General features: G+C 46.2%; 2 protein-coding genes across 5 annotated transcripts in view; one reads left to right on the plus strand and one right to left on the minus strand.

The window, feature by feature from the left end:
• TRAPPC9 (trafficking protein particle complex subunit 9) overlaps nt 1-3,035 on the minus strand; it is a 525,994-nt gene extending 522,959 nt beyond the window's left edge. For 3 of the 4 annotated variants that reach the window (XM_068396800.1, XM_068396798.1, XM_068396801.1), the window contains exons 1-2: nt 2,987-3,035; nt 767-1,367 (exon numbers count right to left, since the gene is read on the minus strand). In XM_068396800.1, the coding sequence (XP_068252901.1) occupies nt 767-1,350 (584 nt within the window). In that variant the 5' untranslated portion in view covers nt 1,351-1,367; nt 2,987-3,035. Of the gene's footprint in view, nt 1-766; nt 1,368-2,823; nt 2,930-2,986 lie in introns of those variants that run through there. The other variant, XM_068396799.1, reaches the window with a different exon arrangement.
• A 6,860-nt stretch (nt 3,036-9,895) lies between these two features.
• CHRAC1 (chromatin accessibility complex subunit 1) lies at nt 9,896-14,346 on the plus strand. Its single transcript, XM_068396880.1, has 3 exons — nt 9,896-10,033; nt 11,867-11,993; nt 13,298-14,346. Exons 1-3 carry the CDS (start codon nt 9,899-9,901, stop codon nt 13,441-13,443), a joined length of 408 nt encoding a protein of 135 aa, XP_068252981.1. The 5' UTR covers nt 9,896-9,898; the 3' UTR covers nt 13,444-14,346.
• The last annotated feature ends 352 nt before the right edge of the window (nt 14,347-14,698 follow it).

A 14,698-nucleotide genomic window follows, 5' to 3' on the forward strand; every position in this document is an offset into this window, starting at 1 on the left:
ACGGTTGCTTCCACTCTTTGGGTTTGAGCGTGAGCAGCAGAGTCAGATTTTGCACCTGCCTGTAGCTAGCAAGCCAGAATTACTAATCCCTGATACAAGAACTATGTAACACTCAAATCTGAAAGCTGAGCATGCAAACGATTAGGAAGGAAAGATGTGGGAAACAAACAAACAAAAAATAAACAACCACCAAAAAAATCTATAACATACACAAAACCAAAGAGAACAGTTGTGAGAAGAATAGGAGCAAAACAAGACAGGTCAAGAATATCAAATAAAAACGAAAGACAGGGAAAGATGCTGGACTTAGTCACCAAAATAAATGGTCACTTTAAGAGGATGAAAAAGCAGACAGAGTCTTAGGGAAAAATAAACACAGTAAGTAGGATTAGTCAAATACTACTCAATATAAAATTATTATTCATCAATGTTAACTGAATTTCTTTATTAATACTGTACATCTATAAACCATTTGAAGCTTTCCAGCAAAGTGTCTCTTCATAGCAGAATCTGTCAAACCTTTCCTGTGACTTCTTCCTACTATTTGATTAACCTCATAAGTGAAATATATATAAACTCAAAACATCAAATATGGTCAGACTACAAATTAAATTCTCTTAAACTACAGCAGACATACACAGGAAGAGGCACGACCTTTGTTGTCACAAAGTATGCTTTGTCCTTTCTAATAGGCTTATTCTAAAGAGTAGCAATTGCCACATGCGTTTTTTTCAAGATCTGTGAGCAGACAAAAATAGCTGCTTACCTACTATCGGTGTCCAGACCTACAAAATCCTTCTTCTCAAAAGGAACACAGAGCAGTGGGATCTTATCTCCAGACTTATCAGTGGCTCTGTCAAGCCGCTTAGACTCCAACACTATGAAGAGGGATTCAATAAAATCTTCTATTCTCTTCTCCACAGTTTCACATTCATCATAACTGGGATAAAACGCCACATCTGTGCGGGGCTGCTCCACAATCTCTCCTTGAAGCCCAAAGACAAACAACCGGGAATCATAGAGAGTGGAACCATACATTTCCTTTTGAAGATGAAATTTTTCGAAAGTCTGAGGCCAGTCCTTTGCAGAAGAACAGTCCGTAATAGTTATCAGCCCCACAACTTTCCGGTGTGTTTGAAAATCCCCCCATTCATTGTTCTCTGGGGGATAATGGTGCCTATAACGGATATACAACACGCGCTGAGAGTCGCGCACGTTAACTTGACTCACTGCTGAAATTCGCTTGTAGATCCTGAAAAAGCTCTCTTCGGGTACAATGCCAATCGGCTGAACCACAACCAGGAGAGTCTGATGATCCTCAGCACACTGCATGTAGTCAGGCACACTCATTTTGCATCAACTGCAGGCTAGTAAAAGAAAAATGCATATTATTTTTTAACATTCAGAAGTATATGTGGTTGCTGAATCAAACCAGGACTTCGATGCTAAACGCTTCTGCATCCTGTGTATTTGTGCTACAATACTAATTCTTTCATCATTTTACTCAATCTTCAATCATGCAGCCTACTGACAGAGTTACACAGTGCACAAAGAGTGTTCTTAGTCACGTATCAGTATGGCCACAAGCCAAAATCTGTAAATTACAGATTTTCCCAACCGAATCAGTTTCCCATTCCCTGTGCAGCTACACAAGCCAACCTAACACACGGGGCAGCAGACTCTCTCCTACCACAGCCACAGAGTAAACGCTTGCCCAAGCACCACCTCAGAAGAGCCATCCTTTGAGACTCGGGCTCTCCGATGTGTTTCCACAAAACACCTTGGGGAAACACAGAAAATCGTGTGAGGTGGGATGGAAACTGACACCAAACAGGAACAACCAAACTTTACACAACTGTCAGTGCTTGCACATGGCCAGGCAGAGGAAAATTGGGTCCAGAACACTCATTTTGGAGAAAAAGTGAAGTCATCATTTTCTCAAAACACATGCAGGTTCATCAGAAGAACCAGGCAATGTTTTCTGCTTTTATATTTAAATATTTAGAATTCCTTCTCCCCTGAGCTATCTAAAATTGATTACTGCGCTGCAGCTGTGTCTTAAACGAAGACACTCATAGCTAAGCCCTCACAGGGTAGATTTAGATGAGACATTAGGAAGAAATTCTTTCCTGTGAGGGTGGTGAGACACTGGCCCAGGTTGCCCAGAGAGGCTGTGGCTGCCACCTCCCTGGCAGTAATTAAGGCCACACTGGATGGGGCTTGGAGCAACCTGGTCTAGTGGAAGGTGTCCCTGCCTGTGGCAGGGGGGTTGGAACCTGATGACCTTTAAGGTGCCTTCCAACCCAAACCATTCTGACTCTATGATCTCCACCAAGATCTCCCAGACCACACAGATCCCTTGGTCAATTTCAGCTCTGGAACGTACATACCACCAAAAAAAACCCAAAAAACCCAAACAAACAGAAAAAAACTAACAATAAAAACAAACCCCAAACCAGACCCGCAGCACAGCTTTAGCCTGACACTACTTGGTTTCACCAAACAGAACGAAGAAAAAGAGCTCTGAGCGCGGGAGCACCGGTGGCAGCATCAGCTGTCTGAGGAGAAGGGGCTCCTCATAACGACTTGGCAGCGTGCAGACCTGCTAACGCAAACCCCCTCTCCCGTCCCGCACCCCGCTCCCCAAGGCCCGCCAGCACCGCAGCCCCGCCGGGGCCCGTCCCGCCGCTTCCCGCCGCGGCGGGCGGGAGGGCTGTGCTCCGCCGGGGCACCGCCGCCGCTCCGCTTCCCCCCCGCTTCCCTCCTCCCGGGCAGATCCCTACGTTGGAAGTTTAGGAGGGGAAACGAAAGAAATGTTACAACCAGAGAGAAGCCCAGAGGAGGCGCAATGAAGGGGGCTGAGAGGCAGCGTGAGGGGAGGGGAAGCCCGGGGGAGCCGCTGTGGGGGCAGCAGGGACGGGAAGCAGCCGGCGGCCGCCGCAGGGCTCTCGGGTGGGTAACGCGGAGGGGTGGGGGGGGCACTCACAGCCGGGACAGGAACCGGCCCCGCCTCCTCGTGCTGCCGGACGCGCGGGGCGGGCAGGGGCGGGGCGCGGCGGAACTGACGGCAATGGGCGCTCGCAGCCCCCCCCGCCTCCGGCACTGAGGGAGGGCGGCGCATGCGCAAAGCGGGGGAAGCGGCGGGGGGGTGTTGGCGGGCTCGGTGCGGGGGGAGCGGTGCGGGGGCTCCGCTATCGCTGCCTCTGCCGGCGCTTCCCGCAGCGGCTCCGCTTGTGTCTGCAAACGCGAGACACCCCTCGAAGAGGAGTTCATTAAAAGCAACGAGCATCACCTGGCAGGTGAATCCCAGCTGCCAATATCTCTCCCTGCTGTGTAACTTCAGACTTCAGGGGCTCTAACGCTTGGTAGTGCTCAGAAACGGTCCTTCGTGGCCTTTCCAAACCCTGAAATAAGTCTTTGGTGCCTCGTAGCTTAAAGGGCAAAAATCCTGAAGACTTTAGAAAGCATGAGCCTTGTGTGAGAGTTGGTGCCTTTGTAGTGGAGGGTATGTGAACCTCATGAAGTTCAAAGAGCCCAAGTAGAGGGTCCTGCCTGGGCCCAGGCAACCCCCAGTATCAACACAGGCTTGGGAATGAGTGGAATGAGAGCAGCCCTGAGGAGAAGGGGTACTGGTGGATGAAAGACTGGACATGAGCCAGAAATGTGTGCTTGCAGCCCAGAAAGCCAACCGTATCCTGGGCTGCATCACAAGCAGCGTGGCCAGCAGGTCAAGGGAGGGGATTCTGCCCCTCTACTCCGCTCTTGTGAGACCCCACCTGGAGTACTGCGTCCAGCTCTGGGACCCACAACATAAGAAGGACATGGAGCTGTTGAAGCGAGTCCAGAGGAGGCCATGAAGATGATCAGAGGGCTGGAGCACCTCTCCTATGAAGAGAGGCTGAGAGAGTTGGGGCTGTTCAGCCTGGAGAAGGCTCCAGGGAGACCTTATTGCGGTTTTTCAATACTTAAAGTGTGTTTATACGAAAGTTGTAGAGAGATTTTTTACCAAGGCCGGTAGTGACAGGACAAGAGGCAATGGTTTTAAACTGAAGGAGGCTAGGTTTAGTTTGGACATAAGGAAGAAATGAGGGTGGTGAGACAGGACCAGGCTGCCCAGAGAAGCTGTGGCTGCCCCCTCCCTGGTAGTGAGTGTTCAAGGACAGGTTGGATGGGGCTTCGAGCAACCTGTCCCTGCCTGTGGCAGGGGTTTGGAACTAGGTGATCTTTGAGGTCCCTTCCAACCCAAACCATTCTGTGATTCTATGACATCCTAGTTACAGCAGCAGTTCTCAGTGAGAATGACATGTCATATCTCAGTATTAGCTCTTGAAATCAGGCAGTATTTAAATGAAAAATAAACATTTTATTCCACTCAACTACAAACTTAGGAAACCAGTTATTAGGTTTGGTGAAGTGTTTTGGGTTTGTGCGGTGGGGCTGTGGTAGCAGGGAAGGGGCTACAGGGGTGGTTCCTGTGAGAAGCTACTAGAAGCTTCCCCAGCCCCAAGTCAGACCTGCCTCTGGCCAAGGCTGAGCGAATCAGTGATGGTGGTAGCACCTCTGTGATAACATATTTAAGAAGGGAAAAAAAGAAACTACTGGAAGAACTTCAGCAGAGAGAGGAGTGGGATGTGAGAGAAACACCTATGCAGACACCAAGGTCAGTGAAGAAAGAGGGTAGGAGGTGCACCAGAGCAGAGATTCCCCTGCAGCCCATGGAGAACCACGGTGGAGCAGATATCCATCTGCACCTGAAGAAGGCCATGACTCCGTGGGAAGCCCACGCTGTTCCAGTCTGTTCTCTCACAGAATTTTGCCAAGAGTGTAACTAGGGAAATTTCTCAGAGAGAAATGATTGCTACATTTATTTCTGCACTATTGATGTGAGTACTAACTGGGTGGCAAATGCTGTATTTGTTGTGATATCACAGAATCATAGAATAGTTTTGGTTGGAAAGGACCTTTAAAATCATCAAGTCCAACTGTTAACCTAACACTGCCAAGTCCACCACTAAGCCATGTCCCTCAGCACCACATCTACACGTCTTTTAAATCCCTCCAGGGATGGTGACTCTACCACTTCCCTGGGCAGCCTGTTCCAATGTTTGACAACCCTTTTGGTGAATAAATTTTTCCTGATATCCAATCTAAACTTCCCCTGGCACAACCTGAGGCCATTTTCTCTTGTCCTATCACTTGTTACCTGAGAGAAGAGACTAACACCTGCCTCAATATTGGTGATACCAAAACACCTTGAAGATTCGGTGTCATGGACACAGCCAATGCTCAGCATTATTAATGAATCTACCCTATAGCTTAGGTTGGAGAGGGTTTTAGAAACATTTTTTGACATAGTTTATCTCAGTAGTTTGTTGTTGTTTCACTTCTTCCCTACAAGACAAAAAGTATAAGGCTTGCATTAATTAAGATAGTTATTACTAAATGTACACTGGAGTATCTAATATTTTATCATCTCGAGAAGATAATTTAGATTGTGGCTCTGTAAACGCTGTGATCTAGAGTTTTCTCATTGCCATTAAGCTACTCGGTCTCCTGAGATCCTCCAGGATGAAGGCACGTAATGTTCTGAATAATTCCAAGTGGCAGAGCAACTCTGAAGAGAAGTTGCCTAAATGTGTATCTATCAAAAATGGAAATGGAAGGTTGGACATGGTCTGCCTAAAAGCTTGGCTTCCATTAATTTATTTTTGCTTTTGAAAATCTTCTTCGCTTCACGTATTCTAATGGAGGAACTCCTACACTGAGAGCCTTACCTGGGACTTGCAACTGTTTAGGTATCTTAAAGTGACCATTGTCAATTCGGTCATTTTCTGTTTGCATTTGTGCATTAACATATAATTTACCAACTACTCAGATTTATCTTGTATTTTAATATGACACAGATGCCTTATCCCTGCCAAATAACACTTCAGAATAGGGGTTTTTTTTGCCTTGTGGAAGAAAATGCATCTGCTTCATCATGAACTTGTCTGTATCAGTGTGTAAATGGAGTTTTTGTATCGCTATACTTCAAATTCAGAGAACTGTAATAGAGAAGTTAATTTCTTTTGTGCTAGTATGCATCGTGTGCTAAACACCTCTTTCTTTTAATATAACCTCACATTTATTATCGTCCGTGCCAACTACTTATCCCACATTATGTTTATGCTTTGCCAGACTGCAGCTCCTTCCCTTGTTTGCTGACACGGGCAGATTTTTCCCTAGCCCAGCATTTATCCACTGTTCTTTACACAATAATGGTGAATTGCAATATTCTTGTGTGATTTCAGGTCATAAGTAATTAAATCTCTAATTAGTCTATTAACTTCTTAAATGTGCATGGATCACTTTTAAAATGTCACTCAGCAAGACAGTGGCCAATCTTTTGAGCCGTGCTCTATTTTTGTGTAAAGAAAATGTATTCTTGGGGTTTTTTTTGGCTTTGACAAGAAATTTAGAGTCTTCACATTCTCTCTGGAAAAATTGGAAGATTTTCATTGCAGCTAGAATTGCCTCATGCTCTTTCTATAATATACTTGCTCTTTCTCCAATAGTACTCTAACTTAGTAACTTTGGGGAATTCTGCAGGCACTTTCTCCAGATTTTCTTCCATGAGGAATTCTGATTATATCAGGTTTATCATGATTTTTCCTCTAATACCTAATACCATACAATGAAGGTCTGATACAGAGAAGTACTTTTCAATGATTTAACATTCTTTTCTGCTTTCAGGTAGCCCATTAGTACATGTGAATAAGTTGTCCCCATTTGAGCAGATTATTTATTGGAGCAGCAGGTTTTACTTCTGCCATTGCTGTATTTTCACTCAGTACAGGACAGTGGAAGTAAAATCAGTAAATTAAGGAGGCAAATTCGTACATTACTTCAGTTAGGTCCTGATTCAACCCATGAATAAATTTGTTCCAGTGTAGTTCAGGTTCAGAGCACTAAGAGTTCATACCAGTCATCTAGAATTTATGCACCCTGCCTCACATATAACCAATTAAAAGGGTGATGACTGCAGGGTGAGACTGCAGCTAGGAAAAGCCTTTAACACTGTCCTCCTAGTCTCCTGCTAGAGCTTGCGCTGTACCTATACTGCTAACAGAGTGCCAAAGTTTCTCTCCAGTTCCCTAAATACGAAACAGAAGTTGAGCAGCTTACAGAAGCCACAGCAGAGCACTGAGGGTACAAATGGCAGTGGGGAAGTGAGAGACAGAGGTCAGGGGAAATAATCTAATCTTTCCTTTTTTCCCCTGGGAGATCTGCCTTTGTGCATACACCACTCAGACACACATATTTACACAATGAAGTAAAGAAATGAGATTGCTATGGGGAAGCAAACAGGTGGCATAACGTGAAACAAATCTTTACTACAGGACAAGAACAGCATCTCTGGTCACTCCTTTGTTAGACCTAATGTAGTCAGAGAGCTCAAAAGGCACAAAAGTACCTGCAGTGAGCAGTTTCTTACTCAGGTCTGCAAAGCACAGCCAGAAGGAGGACTCCTGTGGCACTGACTGGTGAGTCAAGTGAGAATAGAGGAGAGACTGAGATGTGATGCTGCTCTGCAGTTTGTAATTAGTACAAACAGTCCCTGTACTGAACAGGGCATACTAGTTTTTAGGCAAACTGTTGTTTTGAATTTACCAGAGGAGATTTATTTTACCTGTGTTCCCAGCCAGGTTTGACAAAGCATTCATAATAATAATACCAATTCAGTTCTGATTCAGGAGAAATAATTCTAGTATTAACTGCTCTGTGGGTTGTTGGTTTGTTTATAATTAGGAATGGGTTCAATTCCATTAGTGGTACGACATTAATTTTGCAATTTCAAAATATAGTAAAAAAAGTTAAATTATTAAATATCAGTAATATCACAATATTGTGTTATTCTCAGAGTGTGTGCACAAGCCCCTTATGTTATACAGCTACATCGTGATTCTGTCTCCTGCAAACTAAAGCTGTGTTAGCAGTATGGAGAGATGCCTTAACTTTGCTGCACTCCTGCTCCTGTTCTCTCTCAGTTGAATACCTTCGTCTGCCCAGCATGGTACTGAAGAAAAAAAAAGAGTTGTCCCACATGTGGCCTTTCTGGGAGCACTGCATGAGAAAAGAAGAAATGTCTCATGATGAGATAGCACCTAAAGGAGAAAAGAGTGAGTCCTGGTTTGCCCAGACAACCTTAAACTGCATTGTCCACAGCTGAGTAAAATGACTACAGGTAGGTCCCTAGATCCTATGGGATCCATATGGATCCTAAATCTGTACCCAAATAGCTCAATACCCTCAGAAATCTTGGTAGTTTGATGGGGGTTTGTATGTGTGTTGAAATCATAAAAGACTCCAGTAGTATTTATAAGAAATTCACCATCATAGTAATGTCAACTGTTTCCACAAGATGTCACAAGACGATAAGGATCAAGGAAGAAAGCGAGCCTGCGAGATACCCATATAGCATCATAGCACATCATGCTTCACTTCAGGTATAACTTACACAGAATGGCCTTACAGAAGGTGTAACCCCAAGGGAATTACGCAGTCTAAAGAGATGTAGATTATCTGTAATGGCTGACTGTAAAAGATGTCTCCAAATACAGTAGTGTTGGAACTGATGCCAATGAACACATCACTGTACCATCCTTGCACTAGGTGCTGACAACTGCTCAAGATGCTTTTATTAATATATCAGTATCATCTGTAGGAAAGCATTGTCCTTACATATTAGGCAAATTCTATATAAACTAGTAATATTCTGTTAACAAATTCCCTGTATTTTCCATTTAATACGATTCTTTTGGGGTACATCCCTTTCTGCCCTAAATTCCACGTAAACTATTACTGCATGCTATGGAAAAGCTCCCGTTCTTCCCTCTTGTGCTAAGTAGTAACCAAATTAGTGGCTTTAGCAGACTTCTTCCCAATACGAAGGATCAAATATATTGTTTGGAAAGCATATTGGAAACTTTTGATTCAAGTCATTAATGAAAGGCAAACTATGCATCATCATTTTTGGAAGTGCTGAATCACTCTCAGTGGGAGCGCCGTAGCTCTTACACAAACTGGCACAGACGAACTTCTGGAGCCAATACTACCGGTAGCAAACCCCCCCACTGCCTTCAGCAGGCCTAGGCTGACACCAGCCATCTGTAAGCATGTTACAAGTTACCTACGCAGTAGACACACGGGTTAAATATTACCCTGTGTATATGAGGAATGTGTTAATAATAAAGACACAGCCCCATAATCACTTAATAGTTTACATGTGCCCTCCGCACCTCAACATACCTCTGACAAGTGTCAGGATTGCTAGGCAGCATTCCGTTTTACTGTAATAGTGCAGCAAAAGAGGTATTTAGCAGCCTGTAATTACAGTTTGAGTTAACAATTTTGTAGCCACTGGCCTGTAATTGGAATATATATATATATATATATATAGGATGAGCCTATTTGCCATTATAAACAAGCTCCCAAAACTCAGGTGCTGGCCTGGGGCTAAGGCCCCTGTGGAGGGGCTGAGCAAGGGAAGCCCTGAGGCCGCTCCCGCCTGTGCTGGGGCCGGCGCTGGCTCGTGGAAACCCGCCCAGCGCCATCGCCCGCGGGGACCCGGAGGGACCCAGACGCCTCCGTCCCTCTCAGCGCGCCCCGGTGCATGCTGGGAGCCGCGGTCCCCCGCTGCTGTCGGAGGGGCGCGAGGTGCACCATGGGACGTGTAGTCCCGCCGCCGCTCGGCCAATGGGCGGCGAGCGCGCAGCGCAATGGGAGTTGTAGTCCCGCCTCCGCTGGCCGCCGGGCAGCGCGCGGGGTCCCCCTGGCGGCCGGAGACTACAACTCCCAGCGGGCCGCGCGGCGGCGGCCCGTGTCTGGGCGGGCGGGGGGTAAGGGGGGGACGGGAAAGATGGCGGCGAGGTTGGGCGGCGGCGAGAACCGGCTGGTGTCGCTGCCCCTGTCGCGTATCCGCGTGATCATGAAGAGCTCGCCGGAGGTCTCCAGCATCAACCAGGACGCGCTCTTCCTCACCGCCAAAGCCACGGTACCGGCTCCCTCTTCCCTTCCCTCTCGGCCGACCCCGCTCCTTCGCCGCCGCGCTGGGCCTGTGCCTCCGCGAGGTACCGCTGCCTCCCGGAGGTACCGCTGCCTCCCCGAGGTACAGCTGCCGCCGGCCTGGGCTCCCACGTCGCTCCTCTCACCCCGGCCGCGCTGTGTCAGTTGCCGACCTCGTCCCCAGCGAGGGGCTCCGACCACACCTCTCTTCCCCTTCTCCCGGTGTCTCACTCGGCGGCCATGAATCATAGAATCACAGAATGGTTTGGGTTGGAAGAGACCGTAAAGATCATCTACTTCCAACCCCCCTGCCACAGGCGGGGACATCTTTCCACTAGACCAGGTTGCTCAAAGCCACCTGCAGTGCTGCGTCCAGCTCTGGAGCCCCCAACATAAGAAGGACATGGAGCTGTTGGAGTGAGTCCAGAGGAGGGCCACGAAGATGATCAGAGGGTTGGAGCACCTCTGCTACGGAGACAGGCTGAGAGAGTTGGGGCTGTTCAGCCTGGAGAAGAGAAGGCTCCGGGGAGACCTTCTAGCAGCCTTCCAGTACCTGAAGGGGGCCTACAGGAAACCTGGAGAGGGGCTTTTTACAAGGGCATGTAGTGACAGGACGAGGGGGGACATTTTTAAACTGAAAGAGGGTAGATTTAGATTAGATCTTAGGAAGAAATTCTTTCCTGTGAAGGTGGTGAGACACTGGTCCAGGTTGCCCAGAGAAGCTGTGGCTGCCCCCTCCCTGGCAGTGTTCAAGGCCAGGTTGGATGAGGCATCACGCTTCAGGCTCGCGCTGTGTAAAGGGGGTTTTGGGGCATCGTCCCATCCAGCTGAGCTCCCAGAGTCTGTGAGCGGTGCAGGAGGTTCTTATTACCACCACTGTCAATTACAGAATCACAGAATCAACCAGGTTGGAAGAGACCCCTGGGATCATCGAGTCCAACCATTGCCCTGACACCATCCTGTCAACTAGACCATGGCACTAAGTGCCATGTCCAGTCTTTTCTTAAACACAGCCAGAGATGGTGACTCCACCTGGGCAGCCCATTCCAATGTCTAATGACCCTTTCTGAGAAGAAATGCTTCCTAATGTCCAACCTGAACCTCCCCTGGTGAAGCTTGAGGCTGTGTCCTCTTGTCCCACTTCACTACAACTTTCCTTCAGGTAGCTGCAGACTGCAATAAGGTCACCTCTGAGCCTCCTCTTCTCCAGGCTAAACAACCCCAGCTCCCTCAGCCGTTCCTCGTAGGTCAGACCCTCCAGACCCTTCACCAGCTTGGTCGCCCTCCTCTGGACTCGCTCCAACACCTCAACATCTTTCTTGAAGTGCGGGGCCCAGAACTGGACACAGTACTCAAGGTGCGGCCTCACCAGTGCCGAGTACAGAGGGACGATCACTTCCCTAGACAGGCTGGCTACACTATTCCTAATAGAGGCCAGGATGCCATTGGCCTTCTTGGCCACCTGGGCACACTGCTGGCTCATGTTTAGCCGGCTGTCGATCAGCACCCCCAGGTTAGCCCGTATGGAAATGATACCCTGTTGCTTTCTGGTCCCAAGTGTCATTTGCTGGGCTGTGGGAAGTGTTGAAGAGCAGCACAAATGAAGTTACGTGCCAGGACCCAAACCTGCAGTCAGTGCTCCAAGGAGGTGCAACTATACCCTGGCCTTAAGCTCTTCTGAAATAAGTGGGTCTGTCCACAAAGTGTCCAGTATATGTACACTTAAATGTGGCGTTTGTGTCTTTAAACAGGATTACAGAAAACTGCCAACTCTATGTGTGAATTAATAGTTCTACTATTCACTTTTGTTTTAATTTTTTAGGAGCTTTTTGTTCAGTATTTGGCTACATACTCCTACAAACATGGCAGAGGCAAGGAGAAGAACGCTCTAACTTACAGTGACCTGTCTCATACTGCAGAAGACTGTGAGACTTTTCAGTTCCTTGCAGGTATCTATAGCGTGATGGTAAATCCAGTATGTAATTCAGAAAATGAAATCTTGCTCTTATTGAATTGTTTTGTGAGAGCACAGTTCTCCTACTGGTCATTAATCTCCTGTGTAACATTCACCTGGAACTCATAAACTACATCACTGAAAACATTTCTTTGTGAATGGGGATTTTTCTGGTGCTTCAAAATTATACAAGGCTAATTAGTTCTCAACATATGGCCTTAAGCATTTCTTAAATTCCAGCAACTCCCATGTGAAAGCTTGCAGCCTATAAAACACGATCACTGCACATGTTTATGTGAGAAGTTTTGTGGCCCCAAAATTACACATTTAAATCTGTAAGTCTTTGTTTCTCAAAGTGATTCATCATAGGGTCCCTCTCTCTTTATATATATATATATATATATATGTACACACATGTGTGTGTGCACACACACTTTTTACCAATACTCGGATTTTTCTTGTAATACTTAGCTTAGAAAAGGTATTGGCATAGGATATAGGTATATCCTATAGATTAAGATATTCCTAGCCCAGTCTTTTTCTGGGTTCCCTGAGGACATACTTTCAGAGCACGCAGTTCTGCTTTGTCTCCCAGTCCATCATTATTACAGAATCACAGAATCACAGAATGTCAGGGATTGGAAGGGACCTCGAAAGATCATCTAGTCCAATCCCCCTGCTGGGGCAGGATTGCCTAGACCATATCACACACGAACGCGTCCAGGCGGGTTTTGAATGTCTCCAGAGAAGGAGACTCCACAACCTCTCTGGGCAGCCTGTTCCAGTGTTCAGTCACCCTCACCGTAAAGAAGTTTTTCCTCAAATTTAAGTGGAACCTCCTGTGTTCCAGCTTGCACCCATTGCCCCTTGTCCTGTCAAGGGATGTCACTGAGAAGAGCCTGGCTCCATCCTCTTGACACTTGCCCTTGCCCTGAACAAGAAAGCCCCTTTCTACAGGACATAAATGGGATAGCTGGCTTGGTGAATCTAAGCAGTTGAGTAACTGAGCACTCTTTTTACATCCAATAAATAATGTACATGAGCAGATAGATAGTAAAGACAGTTGCCAGTAATCAGTTGCAAAATATATTCCTTGTCTTTGGTTACTTGTACCATAAGTGTTGAGTTCTCTTCTATTCTTAGAGCTGTATAAGTCAGACTAACTTATCTGGCTATTCACTTAACGGTTTTAGCAAAGCCTCTTTTCAACTTCATTTCGTTAGTGGTACGGACACAACAGTATTAATGAGGCAATATAAGTATTCAAGTGACTATAAAAGAGACAATTCTACCTTCCAGATATCTTACCAAAGAAGATCCTAGCTAGCAAATACCTAAAAATGCTTGAAAAAGAGAAGCGAGATGGAAAAGTGGGGGAAGATGATGAAGAAGATGAGGAGGAAGAGCATGAAGGCAAAACCATTGGTGAAGATGTTGGATCTTAAGACCAGCAGAAAATTGCTTCACAGTTGATCCATTTTCTGTTGTATAAAGGATGTTATTTTTGTGACTGGGAATCCAGATGCTGGATATATTTATATACTGAGCCATCTGCTTTTGCTTTGTTTAAGAAGTTTAGAAATTGAACTTCATACTTGTTGAAGAATGGAATTCATCCCTCAGAAACACGGCAGGGTAAGAAGAGCTAATGCAAATCTGACAGCAGAACTTGCTCAGATCATGTAAAATGACTTCTTCAGACAATCATTATCCAAATTTAACATTTCTTACGGGCAGCTTTCAGTCCAAAAGCTCTTTCGCCCTCTTCCTAGAAGGGAGTCCTTCCCCAGTTTGTGTTTCTTCTCAGAGTGGAAGATGAGGTGAGGGGAGGTGTTTTACACAGTGTCTGCTATCCTCAGCCTTCTCCTCCTTGGGGAGTCACTAACTGATCAAACTCTCCCTCAGTTCTCCGGAACAGTGCCAGGGCATTAGCACTGGACCAAACCCATTTAAAAAGTCTTCTGTAAAAACAGCTGCTCCTGTAACACAGCCTAAAGAGCCATGTCGGAACAGAGACGGGGGAGAGGATGAGATCCATTCCGAGAGCTGATGTGGTTCTGCGGCTGTGGTGGTAAAAAGTACGTGTGTTAGATAACAATGTAAATATGTACATCTAGAACCTTTAATGAACTACTTCGGCCGTTGGTCCGTGGGGTTCTACCAAAATGTATGCTGAAGTCTGTTAAATGTGGATTGTTGAGAATGAGCAACCCTTTTACCATCTGAGTGACAGAGCTGAATTTTTCATTTGGTTTGGTTTGGTTTTTTTACTGTAGAAATGATGACCGTCCTGTGTAGAACTTCATATGCAACTTTTTAAAATAAATGTTTTGTATGAAAAGTGACAATTGAAGCAGAGATTTATTATCTAGTTCTTTCCAGCTTCAGTCCTGTACAAGCCTGGTGTGCTCACTGTTCATCTTTCCAGGAAGAAAGAGGGGACAAAAGCCTAAGTGACACTTTGAGTACTCTCTATCAGCCATACTAACTAGATCTAGCCTGCTTTGGGAGTCTGACCTGTGTTCACCAGCAGTCACTGCTGATACACAGCTAATACTGGCACAGTGTCATGCTCACTCAGAGTGAGAGGGAAGTGACCAAGATCTCTCCCCAGATGTGAAGAATGCCCCAAGGAAGCATGGAACATCACTAAGGAACAAAACCTCCCACTCCAAAAAGTGCCTTAAAATCCATCACGAA

Source organism: Nyctibius grandis, chromosome 3, assembly GCF_013368605.1.
Source record: "Nyctibius grandis isolate bNycGra1 chromosome 3, bNycGra1.pri, whole genome shotgun sequence".
Taxonomy (NCBI): Eukaryota; Metazoa; Chordata; class Aves; order Nyctibiiformes; family Nyctibiidae; genus Nyctibius; species Nyctibius grandis.